Source organism: Lissotriton vulgaris, chromosome 1_1, assembly GCF_964263255.1.
Source record: "Lissotriton vulgaris chromosome 1_1, aLisVul1.2, whole genome shotgun sequence".
NCBI lineage: Eukaryota > Metazoa > Chordata > Amphibia > Caudata > Salamandridae > Lissotriton > Lissotriton vulgaris.
In genome coordinates, this window is record NC_141685.1 from 291,029,346 (window position 1) to 291,046,011 (window position 16,666).

General features: G+C 45.3%; 1 protein-coding gene across 4 annotated transcripts in view; it reads left to right on the top strand.

Moving 5' to 3' along the window:
- SLC6A9 (solute carrier family 6 member 9) overlaps positions 1 to 16,666 on the top strand; it is a 602,921-nt gene that overhangs the window by 543,970 nt on the left and 42,285 nt on the right. For all 4 annotated transcript variants that reach the window (XM_086952324.1, XM_086952325.1, XM_086952326.1 and 1 more), the window contains 2 exons: positions 5,633 to 5,733; positions 6,159 to 6,329. In XM_086952324.1, coding sequence (XP_086808450.1) covers positions 5,633 to 5,733; positions 6,159 to 6,329 — 272 coding nt within the window. The remainder of the gene's footprint in view (positions 1 to 5,632; positions 5,734 to 6,158; positions 6,330 to 16,666) is intronic.

Below are 16,666 nucleotides of genomic sequence, written 5' to 3' on the forward strand. Positions count from 1 at the left end.
GCTCTCCTTATCCTCGGCCGACCCTCCCGGTCCGTCTAACAGTTCCTCTTCTCAACATTTCTGTTCTTGAAAGGTTTGCCCTTTTTCCTACACGGAACATAATTATTAGTCTAGCCCTTGCAGGGTTAGTTGTACCAGTTTTTCTTTGATGTTCCGATTTCTCTTCTTTAGATTTCTTTTCTCTTGTTAGATCTTCGTCTCCCTTTGGGAGCTTTGGAGTGGTTTTTACCTTCATGTACAGGTGTACACTGAACGCTTTTGTGCTCTCAGAGCATACTATTCTGCAAGATTTTCTTCCGATACATTTATACTGCATGCACTTTTTCTGTTTCCAGTCTCCTGTAGAGACTCTTTTCCCTGGTCTCCATTTTGTACTCTTCTATGTTATACACCCCTTGTTGGGTTCAGTTTTCAAGCATGCTATTATTTGCAATGGATGTACCCTCTCTTGCTTTACTGGAACCAGGAAGTCCAGCATTGCCGACTGATCCGGCTTCCCCCCCTGGTTCCAGGAATCCAGCGCGATCCAGCGCTCCCGGCAATTTCCGGCTCAAAAGGTACAAGCGGAACGATCCTCCTCCGCCCCTGGACACGTGAAATTAACTCTTGGACACGTGAAATTAACCCTTGAAAAATCCCACATTCCGGATTCTCACTCTTCGGATATAACGAACCTCCAGCGCGCTTTTATTTGAGCCTGCCCAGTACTAATCTGGCTAAAGAGGCTTAAAACTAAAAAAGGCAACCATTGCTTTGTCCTGATGATGGACCCCATTATTTAACAAGGGGGTCCGAAACGTCGTCGACCTACTGTGTACCATATACGTTTGGAACTCTCAATGTATAATTATGTAATGGTACCCACAAGTAATTCTCTGTTCAAAATTGGAATTTCACAGAGACTGTTGGTTTTGCCTTGCAAGCCCTTTGTGTATGTTGTTGTCTATGTATGTTCGTGGTTGGGTACAGGCTTGTGCCCCACCTACGTGATTTGTTGAAGGTGTTTATATGTTTGACATTTTTCTTGACTGAAATATAAACTTTGAAAACCTCTGCCCGGCTGGGTACGTTTTCACCAATATAGTACTGATTGAGTCTATATTCATTGGCACTTATTTATTTTCTTGCCAGGGACTATTGTTGTGTTTATATTCCTATCCTCTCCAGCTGTTAGCATTTCATGAAAACAGATGCAGGTCTTGATTTCTCTCTTGTGAGATTTTTCACCCTGCAGTCTTCCTTCAAGATATCACCTGCTGGGTCTTTTTGCAGCTGCATCAGTCTATTGGTCTTGTTTTCTTGTGCCAGTGGATGTTTCTTTGTGTCTGTGTGATGCTTCCCACACTCTTCAATTCCTTTTTCCCAGTTGCGTGGCTAGTTCAGCCTGGTATACTTGTTGTCTCTGAAATCATTGTGTAATATTGGGGTCCTCGTCCATTGTCTATATTATCTAATTTATATACATATGTATCCCTATAAAAACATATATATATATTTCCTTCTTTTCTTACACCTACTGGTGTTCTCTTTTTTCCTTTCATATGACTATCGGTATAGGTGATTCCAGAGGTTCTACCTCTATATATGGTAGTTGTTCCATCAACACAACTGTTGTACTTGTTGTGTTTCTTTGCTTGCTTCTCGTTCAGATCTTGCTCTATGTTCTTCCGTGTGTATGGATTCTTGGTTTTCTTATTTTCTGTTTCTACAAAAGAATTTGGCTAAGATAATGCTTTCCTGTGGCAAGGAGCTATAGCTTACTAGGGTTGCCTTCTGTCCAGGATTCCCCTACTCGCAGCCAATCTTGTTTCAGGGTCCATATTGTATGTTTTCTTTAGACACAATTCTCTTACTCTGCCAGGAGAAAAGCTACATGCTTTTTTCTGCTTTTATTACCTGTGGCTCCTACCACAGTTCTTCGGCGCAAAGCACTTCTTCCTAGCCTTCCTATGAGAGATTGTCTACCAACCCTCTGGGGTTACTTACTAAGGAAATCAATCAGCAACTTAAGCATTGGTATGACTTATCCTTGTTGGATTATGATGAATATATGTACCCATTGGTAGCAACACCGAGAGCACCATGTATGTACACACTGCCAAAGGTGCATAAGTGTCGGGACAGGCCCCCTGGGAGGCCCATTGTCTCGGGTATTGGTGGGCCGATGGAGCGTCTGTCCCAATATGTGGATAACTTTCTCAGATTACATGTTCATAACTTACCTTCTTTCATCGAAGATACTAAACATGTACTTAACATAATGAATGACATGGTGTGGGAGGATGGTATGATTATGGCGACACTAGACGTAGTGTCGCTGTATACAAATATTGATCATAAGCTAGGGGTACAAGCATTCGATAATTTTCTGAGTCGGAGACCGCTGAGTATTATGAGCACACTCAGATGATTCTGAGAATGACAAAAATGATATTAAAAAATAATGTGTTTTTGTTTAATGGACACTGGTTCAGGCAGCGCCTGGGGACGGCTATGATTATATGAAGATGAGATGATACTCTCATACCTTCTATTTTGGTGAGTTGCTTTTTAGGTGCTTTAATAGATTTATAGGAATAGAGAACTTCGTCAAGGTGTTTAGTGGACACTTTGCATAAATAAGATTGGCGGGTGACTTGATGATGTTTGACTAAGTTTATGGATAGTTATAATATAATATAGTAGCTGATCATGACATGTAGTCTTTGAATATGTCTTCTAGATTTTATGGTGATTGAGGAACTATTTACTCGTATGGATTATCTTGTAAAGATTGTATATTACGGAGGAGAAAAATAATAAGAATGGTAGGTGGTTGTTGCCTCCATATAGTTATGTCTTACTGGACTTGCACTAATACCCTTATTTGACTATACATTTCCAAATACCACTGCCATATTTGGCACGTTTGGTTACACACCATTGCACATACTTTTGGTGATTTTTAGTTTGAATTTGGTCTTGGATGCTTCTTTCCTGCACTTACTGTTTTAATGAAACCGGCTGGTGTGAGGGTATATCCCTTAATTTAAGTAAAACAACAATTAAGTGATACTACACTACGTTGTGGTATCTTATTGATGGTAATTACTTTGTCTTATATAATGACATTTGGGTTGCAGCCCTGAAGAAGTCTAAAGTCAATGTACTGACTAGACGAAACACGTGTTGGCTACACTATTCTATGTGAACCAGATTTTGAACCTATTGAAGAAATTAAACTTGGACATTGCCAATAGAAATACAACGACTGGAGAACTGCTGTTCTTAATTATTACTTGGAGTGCTCGGAAGAACTTTCTTTTATGTTTTAAATCACCAGATGGTGGTTTAAGTATGGGGTTGTGGTAACTGACCCTGTTCCTTCCTGGAGCACCAAATTAAGATGTGTTAAATTGTGACTTACCTATATTTGCTGTGCGCTCTTTTCAAACTGTTACCCTCTTTTTGTAGTGTTATATAGTGTGTTTTTCATGGAGGTATTTAAGTGGAGGGTTACAGTAAGCATAGCTGTTTGATTTTACTTGGTGACAAGGGAAACCCCCTTTTGTCCCATTGAAATGTATTGTGGTGAAAGCCTGGTTGTAAGCGCCGCAAAAAGCTATGCATAGAAAGAGTGATCATTTATGTCACAATGTAAATAATTTGCTGCCCGTGCCACAAGCATTTTTGGAAAAGGGTGACGTCTAAAATGATCCTCTGCTTGGATTTGATGAACTATGCTTGAGAGGAAGCAGCTTTTTGTCCTGATTTTCTCATGGAAATGATGGTAGGAGCTTCAGAAGCTAAATGAGGGCACATTATCTATCAGTTCACAGATATGTTATGCAGCCATGTGAGGGAAAAAAGATTTGCTGAGTAAATTGTGTACTTTCAACAGAAGCAGCAGTTTCTTAGCTGATTCCTCCGTATTATGTTCCAGCTTCCCTACAGAGTTCTAATGAACAACTAGAGCGCTAACATTCTATATTCTTGAAAACATTAAGGAACTCCATGTTGCTGGAATGGGAGCAGCATAACGTAATTCATTTGCTAATGAGGACACTGCAGTAAATTCCTAAAACGAGGAATTTCATTTTGTCATTGAAATTATGATTAGCGCTCTAGAACGCAAAAAATGACACATTTTCTATAAGTTCTTAAATGTCTTCCTCATGCATATCAAAAAAAGTCTGGCATGCTTAGTGAAACACACCTTCAAAAGCAGCAGTATGTCTGTTGATTCCCCATTGTTGTACTGCATCTTCATCAATCTAATGAACAACTAAATTACCAATAATATATATGGCAAATGAGGACACATGGTTGCTGAACATGAGCTGTTGGATTTAAAGTATTTTCTGTCAAGCAGACTGATGTAAATGAGTGGGTATTAGGGGTGTTAGGGCACATATGATAAGTTTGTTACAAAATGTGAGGGAACGTATAGGTATTTAATCAGTTATGGCATAATATATTTTCAATGGGCTAAAATAATTGCTGAGAAGACCCCTTACAAAGCATAGCATTCCCTTTCTATATCTGTTTCCATAGGCTATTCATCCTTTCTGTCATTTAATACCTCTTTAATTTTAACAGTAGTTATAATTGGGAAGATCTCAAAGGAGTTTTAATCTTCCATTTAAATGTATAGAAGTAGATATTTTAGAGGTAATACATTTGGGTTTTTTGGCGTATAGAGGCACTCCAAATGATTTGCTGTTCGGGCATTTAATTTTTCTTTTTTACTTATTCACAATTTTGTCAGTGGTAGTATCTCCATGCCTAAAGACGCACTGTCTTCAAAAAGTGAGTGAAATAAGGAAATGGTAAAGCAAATTAAAAAAATATAAATGTATCTATAAAAAATATTCCACTGTACACAAATGACTAAATTAAAACATAATTAAAATAAGGAGTGTTCTAAATCGGAGAGAACAGTGAGGCTACTATTTTAAAACTAAGTGGAAACTGTCTTGGCCACATAAGAATTAGAACCCTTTAAGTATGTAATTGGAACAAATGAAAACAAATGTTTTTGCAGCTTATTTATTTCAGCAACTTGTAGCAGAGAATAAGAACCATTTTCAGGTACATATTCAGCTTTCTGCTTAGGAAAAGGAATGATTCTAAAGCAGTATTCTCTAGCAGTAGGTCTACCTGTGCAGGCATATTCGGTGACCTATGTGAACATTCTAATTCTCTAGAAGTACTGTAACATATACGCAGGTATGTGTTAGGGGAAGAAGCTATGTGGGTTGCTGGTATAATTGGGCTTGTCTCAACACTAGATATGAATCTCCTGGGTAAATATTGAATAAATCTAAATACAGCATTTTGATAGTGTAAAAGTGTCTGATTTACAAGGTTGAGTAGTCATTGTCTACATCAGGGGGGGTCCATTGTTGGTTCCTGCAGGCTGGATCCTATGTTAGACTTTCTGGCTGTCCACATGAAATCAATTCACATACAACTGATTGACAAAAGTAAGACTCACTCATGTAACTTGGTGGTTATCCTAAAAATGGCTATGTAGCTCTTCTGAACAGATGTTGATTTTGTTTGTTTATTTATTCTATTTGATAAGGATGATAACTCCCATTTGCATATTGTGTTTGATAAGCTAGTTAAATCCTGTATTTCCCCTTCTTAGGACACAAAAACTATTTCCGGGACATTGAGATGATGCTGGGCTTCCCACCTCCCATATTCTTCAGGATCTGCTGGCGGTTTTTCTCCCCTGCCATCATTTTTGTAAGTTTGTGATCTGCACTAAGCTGGATGAGTGCCAATGTTGAACGCTGTTACACCCGCAGTTGTATCACACTAGCGGAGTCATCCTGGAATGAGGGAATTTGAAAGGGGCAGTTAATCGAGGGGAGATGGGATCAATCAGGTCTATGGATAGACTGGTAAAAGGAGGAAAGTTGGTTGGCAGACAAATCAATTGATGTTTCCATGTAAGAAAAGTTAATGATTATGTATCAGGAAATGCAACATCTAGTTTTTTACTAATAGTAGCTATTTATTAGCGTTATTTAAAAAATGTAGAACTTCCCAAAAATCTCAGTTGAAGGGACATTTGAAACAAAAACGCTTTATTGAATGTTCATTGTTTGGAATTGTCCATATAGGTAGGTATGCTCTTCTCCTCATTGTGCTCTTTTTCCCCCAAACAGTTCATTCTGATCTTCACAGTCATCCAGTATCGGCCAATCACTTATAGTACCTATGTCTACCCAACGTGGGCAATCACTCTGGGCTTCGTGATGGCACTCTCGTCTGTCGTCTGTATTCCTGGTTATGCAATTTTCCGAGTTTGTCGGTCTGAGGGTGATACATTTCTACAGGTAGGTTGGAGGAGACATCTCTTTGCTCTTTGTGTTTTGGTGGTAGGGACATGTAGTATAGGACGCTTCTGCTATTTCATAGCAGTCCAATCAAATAAATGTATATTGACTACATGGTTAGTCTTCAGAGAAACTCTCCTAAACTGTGGGTGTAGTGCGAATTGTCTTGAATTTCTGGATACAAATGGCTAGGCCTTGAGGACATAAACATTATCAGATTGTGCCCACTTCACTTCTTAATAACAGATGCTAATGGGGTTCTCTTGTTCATTCATAAGAGCTTTTTCTTTTTTCATTTAAATTTAAACTTTTATTGATACATATGATTTGTTGAAAACACTGTCTACATACCATCATTTAGTAAGTGTTGTATCCATGAATTAAGTTAAATACTCTGCCTCTGAAAGCACTACATGTTTGACCAAATAAAATCCTCTTTGGGTGATGGTGGTTTCTCCCCAAAGATATTTTTATCAGATTTAGCTGTTGGCTAGGCAACTTGTTAATAAGACAAAGCGTTAATTTTATGTCTACCCGCATTCAGCTAGTAGTTGATTTAGGTCAGGCACCTTGAGCCATTGCTTTCATACTGTTATAACCTTACTTCTTGTACTTGGTATGTTCCATTCCCCCCTCCTCTATACGCTACTTGGTTCACCCTAGAATGTTGGTACTGCTGTCAGTTGAGGAGAGTGGATGACTAATAAAAGTAATGCTTTTAAACTTCTCCTGTGCCTGTCATTCCTTACTTTCAACACTGGCGACAGGATACTGCGTAGAGGGCAGTGTTGGTCATTTCCACTCTGTGTACTCTCTTCTACTGCAGACAGATTTGAAGAAATTACAAAAGACTTGCGAGGGAAGCTTTCAATTAAAGACCAGAAGATTGAAGGAAATATTTTGAAGGAACACCTTGCCCACACGAAGGATTTTGCAGTGTGGAGGTGCTACTTTACAAAGTAGGTGGTGAACCAAGTATGAACTGTGCATTCACCTGGGCAGGGCTGCTGTAGTGCCATCAGAATTTTTCCAAATTAATGGCACTACTGAGATACCTTGCCTTCACCATCTCCCTCACGGGAAACCTGGTTAATAAATCGACAAGTACGTGGGAGCATTGCTAGCTCTTCAGTATTCCCAGTGGCAGTACATTCTGGCTGTCTACTTACCCCGCCGAACCCTGTTTCAGCTTTGCTAACGTTCTGGCGTGTGGTAGGACTGCAGCGTGCAATCTCCGGCTGAAGCATTGTGTCCTGAGGCAGGGAGGGTGCCTGGTCCGCATCCAGTGAGGTCCCTAGCAGAGTACACGCCAGCGGAACATCTGAACTGCCGCCAAGTGGCAGTTATAGGAGCGACAGCGCATTCCTCAATCTGTTGCAGCATTTTCTGAGGTATTTTTCACCTCGGCGGGCGTGTATCCTGGCATTCTTCAAGTTCCCGCAGCGAGAGTCTCTCTCGGAAGTTCTGCACACGCCAATGGATAGCCACAAGGGCGCACAATCTCCGTCATGTCAAGAGGAGGAGCCGACTGCATTGGACGCTTTCACACGGGGAGTAGCTTCTCCTCTCGCCCCCTCTTACGTGAGCTTTTCAAGTTCAGGGCAGGCACCATGTGGTAGAAAAGCACGCCCTGCTTTTGAGCTCCTCTATTCAGCATATTTAACGTAACACCTGGTTTCCACAGCGACTGGAGGACTCTCATTTGCCACTGCAAGGGGACTTGTTGGTTTTTTAATCTATTCTATTAGGAATAGTTTTGTTTTATTATTATAGTCTGCTTCTTTGACGAACTGTAAGTACAATTGCCACCTAAATTATAGTCTTTGTCTGCATTCTCATCCTCCTACAGCTTCACAGACTCTAACAACATTTTCATTAAGCCTTGTCTGCATTACATATTCCTGTGCCTAAGTATTATAGGAGCACTATAGTTTAAAGTCCTATAAGGCTACTCCAGCCTTCCCTCCTGTTCACTCTCTTATATTCTCTCGCTGGCTCTCCTGTCTCACTCTCCCCTATACCCCTCCTTCCTTTCCCACCGAAATGGCGGCAGCAAGCATGAGCCAACCTCCTCCATTCTTAAATGAAGTGGGCGAACCAGAAATAAGCTGGAAGGAGTGGGTTACAGTGTTGGAATCGTATCTGATAGCCATTGGTGGGAAGCGTTCCAATTCTGTACGCAAACAACATATTCTCCTTCACAATTTGGGGGTAAATGGGCGTAAGATTTACGAAACCTTACCAGAACCCGAAGATGAACGGGAAGGAGCAGTTGAGGGGATGGACATATTTGTGAGCACAATGAACAAGTTAGAATTGCACTTAGGTGATAAAATAAATGTAGTCTTGGAGCGGCACCGGTTTTTTAGCAGGGCCCAGGAAAACAAGAGTCAGTTACTAATTATGTGGCTGCATTTAGTGGTCTCACCCAATTGTGTGAATTTGGCAATCTCACTGATTCCTTGATAAGAGACCAACTGGTTCATTATAACAACAATGTACGTATCCAGGAGAAGCTTTTAGAGAAGAACCCCAGTCTAAGAGAGGCGGTGGCTATCACTGTCTGTTCAAGGAAAAGCTGGGTTTGTTGAAAGAAATCCAACACAAAATTAAACTCGAGGACAATGTCAAACCCGTGGTTCACAAAATGCGCCCAGTTCCGCAAATTATGAGAGAGCCTCTAGAAAAAGAACTTGATAAATTGTCCAAAATGGAAATTATTCAACCTGTTGAGTGTTCAGAGTGGTTGGCGCTGGTCGTGATCGCAGCAAAGGCCAATGGGGAGGGCTTCCGTCTATGTGTAGATTTAAGGAGCCTCAACAAGAGCATCTGGCTAGAAAGACACCCACTCCCGAACATCAACGAGATGTTAAGTACCATGGACCAGGCTAAGTACTTCAGTGTCATCTGCCTATCCATGGCCTATCACCAGGTGGATCTGCACCCGGAATCGAGACCTCTTACCGTCTTTATAACCCCTCAAGGTGTGTACATGTTCGGAAAAATGCAGTTCGGGTTAGCATCCGCTGCTGCGGTCTACCAGAAAATCATGCAACAAATCTTGAAGGACGTGGACCGCTCCATGTGCTTCCAGGATGACATCTTGGTGTATGGACGTACAATGGAGGACCACGACCGCACTCTTCGGACTGTTTTACAGAAACTCATGGATGCAGGTTTTTTTAACCCCTTCCATGCTCATGACGAGCTCAGCTCGTCATGAGGCACAGTTGAGCTGTGCTGATGACGAGCTGAGCTCGTCATGACCAGCAAAATGGCAACTTCCAGCACAGGGGAAAAATAACCACAGCAGCGATGTGGTTAAACAAATTTTATTCATCAAATGATACATATATCGCAGGGCTCTGTACCCCAGAGGCCTCTGCACAATCAATAAACAACATCATGATTTTGACTTTTTTTTTTTAAACAAAGGGAAATAAAAGTAGAAATGTAGCAAGGGTAAAGAAGTGCAATGCAGATGAAAAAATGCCCCCACCCCTTTTATATTTTTTAAAGAACCCCCACCCCTCCCAAGTCGCACAAACAACCTCTTAAGCACAATTAGAACCACGCCTCGCACCACAACCGCTGCCCCAAACCATTCATACATACAAGCAAATACCCTGTGTACCCATGAGGTAGCATCAAAGTGAAAGGGGGGAGCCCCCTCCGTAATCGGCTCCAATATCAGCCCACGATAGTCAGATGGATGCAGGTTTGAGGGTACAGAAGTCCAAATGCAGACTGAGAGTCACATCTGTCGAATAGTTGGGGCAATTAATTTCTGAAGAAAGCTTCAAACCTAAAGGGAACCTCCTTAGCGCTGTCAGGAATGCTTCATATCCAAAAAGCAAAGACGAATTCAAGTAATTCCTTGGACTGATGGATACATGGCCAAGTACATAAAGAACTTTGCATCCACCAGTACGGGAATTACTAAAGAAAATTAAGGATTTTGAATGGGGTGAGTGACATAAATTGGTGGTGGATGCGCTCAAAGAAGAGATCCTAAATTCGCCTGTTTTGGGGGCTTTCGATCCGAGGAGGAAGACCATCCTTACTACGGATGCGTTCAATAAAGGATTGGGAGCCACACTATCGCTGAGAGAAGGAAAGGAAAAAAGGAACATCGCCTTTGCTTCTCATTGCCTTACTAATGCAGAGAAGAATTACTCCGTAATTGAAAAGGAGGCCCTTGCGTGTTTCTGGGCTGTGAAGCATTTTAAATTCTTTTTATGGGGATTGAACTTCACCAGCTGCATGGATCACAAACCCCTCACTTTCATCTTCACAGTGAAAGGTATAAAGAACTGCACTCTGGGAAATGGATTGTGGGCCTGGAAAATTGTAACTTCAGAGTGGAATATGTCTCAGGTGAAGATAACAAAATCGCATACTTCTTGTCCAGAACACCCCTAGAAGTGGAACAACCTGAGGAGATGCTGAACAGTCCCATAATGATGATGGATGATCCAGCAATTACCATGGAAGAATGGAAGAAAGGCATGGAAGAAGATGAAGTTATGGACATGATCAAGATCGAATTGAAAGATGGGTGGCCAGCAAGTGCAGTGATCTGGAAGATGGAATTAATTAAGTATCATTGATGACAAACTCTACCGACAGAACAGAGTGGTACCGCCTACAGGTCTCAGGAGGAGGATAATTTAATTTGCGCACGAAGGACACTTGGGACGTAGCATTACCAAAAGTAGAGTACGTGCTAACTTCTGGTTCACACAATTTGCACACCATGGCTGAGCAAATTGTGAAGGACTGTGTCGATTGAGCTAGAAGTGATAAGTCTAAGTCCCTTCGGAAGGCACCCTTCTCCCTTGTTACCATACCTCCTAAGCCATGGAGTAAATTAGCAATGGACATTATTGGACCCATTAATAACTTGAGTATCCAGAAGAGGTTAATGTTGGTTTTGGTTGACTACACGTTCCATTAGGTGACCCAGAAATGTGTACGTTGCGTACACATCAGTGCCATTCTGGATTTCCTTTAGGACGTTTTTTCCAACGAGAGCATACCCTCAACAATAGTCATCGACAATGGTGTACAATTTACATCTCAAACCATGAAGGAGTTTTTAAATAAAATGAAGATCAAACATGAATTGACTGCTCTGTATTGCCCTAAAGCTAATGGCCTGGTTGAGAGGACAAATAAAATGATCAAGGAACACATCCAACTGGCCATAACCAACTCCCATGATCTTGAATCGTCCCTATGTAACTGCTTATGGGCATTCCACACCACACCTAACCTTATAACATTTGTTTCCCTCAGCGGGAGAGAGCCCTGCACTAAACTAAACCCTAGTTGGTTGGGAGGAGGTGGAGCAGTAAACCTAAACCCTGAGGAGGTTGGCAGGAAGATCGATCTGCACCAGTCTAAGTATATAGAATGGTTTGACAGAAAGAATGGGGTAAAGGCCCCCAGCTGGAAAGTAGGTGATGTGGTGCAGGTAAAGAGAAGCCTGAAAGACCCACACAGTTTTAGCAATTGTTACCCTCCTTGTCATATAGTAAAGGCATTCTACAACGTAGTTCTCCTTGATAATGGACAATGGTGGAGTTGTGACAGAGTGGTAAGGTCTAAAATGTTCACATGAAATGTACCATTTGTTTAGCTGTATTTTCCCTTAAGGGAGGGAGGTGTGTTATAACCTTACTTCTTTTAGTTGGTATGTTCCGTTCCCCCCTCCTCTATCCGCTACTTGGTTCCCTCCACCTGGAGCTCACCTTAGAATGTTGGCACTGTTGTCAGTTGAGGAGAGTGGATGACCAATAAAGGAATGCTGTAAAACTTCTCCTGTGCCTTCATTCCGTACTTTCAACACATACATTGTCATTCACATCTGGAATCAACCCACAGCAGTATTTCTTTCTCACCCTCATGCAATTTGCCTTTAGGTTATGATCTCACCTCCAAGCGGTTACTTTTTGCCCTGCTTTCCTCAGAAAAAAGCTGTCCTGGTATCTTCCCAGCAGAACTCTTCGATCCTCAATTGCAAAGCTCCTCACAGTCCTCATATTCAAAACAGCTAACTGGGGAGGCTGAAGCATCCTGGGCACTTTCAATACCTCAAATGATTTAACTCTTTCCATCCATTCCTCCTCTAGTCTCCTAGCATTCAGAAAGGCCTTGTAGACTTAGCTTTCTCCCATTAGGCCATGGGTACTCATAAACTTTCTCTCAGGTGCCAAATTCAAAGTGTGGTTTGTGGCCGAGGGTCGTACCGGTGGGCGCGGGGTCAGTGGGGAAGGGGGCAGGGCTAGAGCAAAATAAAACTGTAACCATGAGGTTGAACACAGGCCCCTGTAGCGGACGCCTTCGTCCACTGAGCCACGAGACTCGGCATACAGACATCTTTCTCTCTCTCTGTCTCCCTCCCTCTCTCTATCTCTTCTCTCGCTCCCTCTCTCTCTCTCTCTCTCTCTCTCTCTCTCTCTCTCTCTCCCTCTCCCTCTGACTCCCTCCCTCTGTCTCCCTCCCTCTCCCTCCCTCTGTCTCCCTCCTTGTCTCCTCTCTCTCTCCCTCTCTCCGTCTCCCTCTCTCTCGGTCTCCATCTCTCTCTCTACCTCTCTCTGTCTCCCTCTCTCGGTCTCCCCCTCCCTCTGTCTCCCCCTCCCTCTGTCTCCCCCTCCCTCTGTCTCCCTCTCTCGCCCTGTCTCCCTCTCTCGCCCTGTCTCCCTCTCTCGCCCTGTCTCCCTCTCTCGCCCTGTCTCCCTCTCTCTCTCTCTCTCTCTCTCTCTCTCTCTCTCTCTCTGTCTCCCTCTCTCTCTCTGTCTCCCTCCCCCTTCTCTGTCTCCCTCCCCCTTCTCTGTCTCCCTCTCTGTCTCCCTCTCTCTGTCTCTGTCTCCCTCTCTCTGTCTCTGTCTCCCTCTCCCTCTCTCTCTCTCTGTCTCCTTCGCTCTCTGTCTCGCCCTGTCTCCCTCTCTCTGTCTCGCCTTGTCTCCCTCCCTCTTTCAACCTGTGTCTCCCTCCCTGTCCCTCAATCTCCCACTCCCACTGTCTCCCTCTCTCTGTCTCCCTCTCCCTCCCCCTGTCTGTATCCCCCTCCCTCTGTCTCCCCCTCCCTCTGTCTCCCCCTCCCTCTGTCTCCCCCTCCGTCTGTCTCCCTCTCTCGCCCTGTCTCCCTCTCTCGCCCTGTCTCCCTCTCTCGCCCTGTCTTCCTCTCTCTCTCTCTCTGTCTCCCTCTCTCGCCCTGTCTCCCTCTCTCTCTCTCCCTCTCTCTCTCTGTCTCCCTCCTCCCCCTTCTCTGTCTCCCTCCCCCTTCTCTGTCTCCCTTCCCCTTCTCTGTCTGCCTCCCCCTTCTCTGACTCCCTCTCTGTCTCCCTCTCTCTGTCTCTTGTCTCTCTGTCTCTTGTCTCTCTGTCTCCTTCGCTCTCTGTCTCGCCCTGTCTCCCTCTCTCTGTCTCCCTCCCTCTCTTAACCTGTGTCTCCCTCCCTATCCCTCAATCTCCCCCCCTCTCTGTCTCCCTCTCTCTCCCTCTCTCTCTGTCTCCCGCTCTCTCTGTTTTCCGCTCTCTCTGTCTCCTTCTCTCTGTCTCCCTCTCTCTGTCTCCCTCTCTCTCTTTGTCTCCCTCTCTCTTTGTCTCCCTCTCTCTTTGTCTCCCTCTCTCTCTCTGTCTCCTTCTCCCTCAGTCCCCCTCTATCTCTGTCTCCTTCTCCCTGTGTCTCCCTCCGACTGTCTCCCTCCGACTGTCTCCCTCCCACTGTCTCCCTCCCACTGTCTCACTCCCACTGTCTCACTCCCACTGTCTTACTCCCACTGTCTCACTCCCACTGTCTTCCTCTCCCACTGTCTCCCTCTCCCACTGTCTCCCTCTCCCACTGTCTCCCTCTCCCACTGTCTCCCTCCCACTGTCTCCCTCTCTCTGTCTCCCTCTCTCTGTCTCCCTCTCCCTCCCCCTGTCTGTCTCCCTCTCTCTCGGTCATCTCCTTCTCTCTGTCTCCCTCCCTCGGTCTGTCTGTCTCCCTCGGTCTTTCTCCCTCCCTCTGTCTGTCTGTCTCCCTCCCTCTCTCTCTTCTCTCTTCCTCTATCTGTCTCCCTCCCTCTATCTGTCTGTCTCCCTCCCTCTGTCTGTCTCTCTTCCTCTATCTGTCTCCCTCCCTCTATCTGTCTCCCTCCCTCTGTCTGTCTCCCTCTCTCTTGGTCTCCCTCTCTCTCGCTCTCTCTCGGTCTCCTTCTCCCTCTCCCTCTGTCTCCCTCTCCCTCTGTCTCCCTCTCCCTCTGTCTCCCTCTCTCTCTGTCTCCCTCTCTCTCTGTCTCCCTCCCTCTGTCTGTATCCCTCCCTCTGTCTGTCTCCCTCCGTCTGTCTCCCTCCCTCTGTCTGTCTCCCTCCCTCTGTCTGTCTCCCTCCCCCTGTCTGTCTCCCTCCCCCTGTCTGTCTCCATCCTCTGTCTTTCTACCTCCCTCCCTGTCTGTTTCCCTCCCTCTGTCTGTCTGTCTCCCTCCCTCTGTATGTCTCCCTCCCTCTGTCTCCGTCTCCCTCTCCCCCTGTCTTCATCTCTCTGTCTCCCTCCCTCTCTCAACCTGTGTCTCCCTCCAGGTCTCTCAATCTCCCTCTCTGTCTCCCTCTCCCTCTGTCTCCCTCACTCTCTGTCTCCCTCTCGCTCCGTCTCCCTCCCTGTGTCTCCCTCCCTGTGTCTCCATCCTACTGTCTCCCTCTCCCTCCCCCTGTCTGTCTCCCTCTCTCTCTGTCTCCCTACCTCTCTCTCCCTCCCTCTGTCTGCCTCCCTCTGTCTGTCTGCCTCCCTCTGTCTGTCTGCCTCCCTCTGTCTGTCTGCCTCCCTCTGTCTGTCTGCCTCCCTCTGTCTGTCTCCCTCCCTCTGTCTGTCTGTCTACCTCTGTCTGTCTGTCTACCTCCCTCTCCTCTGTCTACCTCCCTCTCCTCTGTCTACATCCCTCTCCTCTGTCTACCTCCCTCTGTCTGTCTACCTCCCTCTGTCTGTCTCCCTCCCTCTGTCCGTCTCCCTCCCTCTGTCTGTCTCCCTCCCTCTGTCTGTCTCCCTCCCTCTGTCTGTCTCCCTCAGTCTGTCTGTCTCCCTCCCTCTGTCTGTCTCTCTCCCTCTGTCTGTCTCCCTCTCTGTCTCTCCCTCTCTCTCCCTCCTTCCACCTCCCTCTGTCTTTCACCCTCTGTCACCTTACCCCAACTTCCCGGGCACACACACAGCCGCACCTGAGTACTTTACTTGTTAATTTTGTCCAAATACCACCTGCAGGCTGCCATAGGTGTGACTGGGAGCTGCATACTACCCCTGGTATCACTTGCCAGGTTGACAGCTACTGTGGTTCCCCTCAAGTTGAACCAGCTTGAAAGTGCAGCAGTCCTGTGGCCCCCCCCCCACCTCCTCTCAGAAACCCTGACTTTAATTCTTGCCCTGTGCGCTCTCCTCTGCTGGAGCCTAGACCTACTCTCCACTCCAACAATCATAGCTCTCATATCCCCTTCAAACCCTCTCAGTCCCTGCATCTTGAATCCCCCAACTGACCCTGTACTCCCATGTCTACGTTCCACTAATTTTTGCTCTGTGATACACATCCTCATCCATTTTCTGAATCAATCGTATCAAGTGTAAACAAAGTCTTCCATTCAAATGCCTTCCTGTGCCTTTTTATTTCTCATAGTCTTCTTCAGCCCTTTGATACCCCCAAAATCTAACTTATGCTGCTTTTTATTGTGGGAGCGTCCTTCACTACTGGCCTCCCTTTGCTACTGCACCTGTCACTTCTGACAACGTGGCGGTAGAAGTGCATTATGGCCTCTGCACGATTCATTCGAGACTGCCAGCTAGGAAACCGTGAATGCTCTCTTAACTGCTGCTCCACCACTATTCCTAAGCGTACCAAGAGGCAGGCTCCGGTTAATAAGATGTCCTCCCCATCACGCAAGAACATCACATTCAGCCACCGCTTGCCACTGCTTCAGCTTCTCTTCAGCTGCCGAAAGGACCTTCTTTTCTACACTTCTCCCATCTTTTATTACTGATGCTTCCTGCTGCCTCACTATCCCCACCTGCCCTCTGCCTCACTATCCTTACAGTCCCCCTACCCTAGGGTGACGAGCAGCCATGTACCGCAGCCGCCGTTCTGAATAGCATGGCCCCCATGGAGCAGAGTGTCTCCGAGTCTGCGCTGCTGTTGCGGTGTTTGCTGACATTCTCATTTAAAAAAAACGCAGGTACAATGTCTGCAAGGTCCGCGGGCCGCCAAGGCAGGCTTGCGGGGCTGCTGGTGGCCCGCGGGCTGTATGAGTACCCGTGCATTAGGCTGACCATGCTCTGGAGCTGGCGCCAGGAGGCCATCGGGTAGCTGTGCG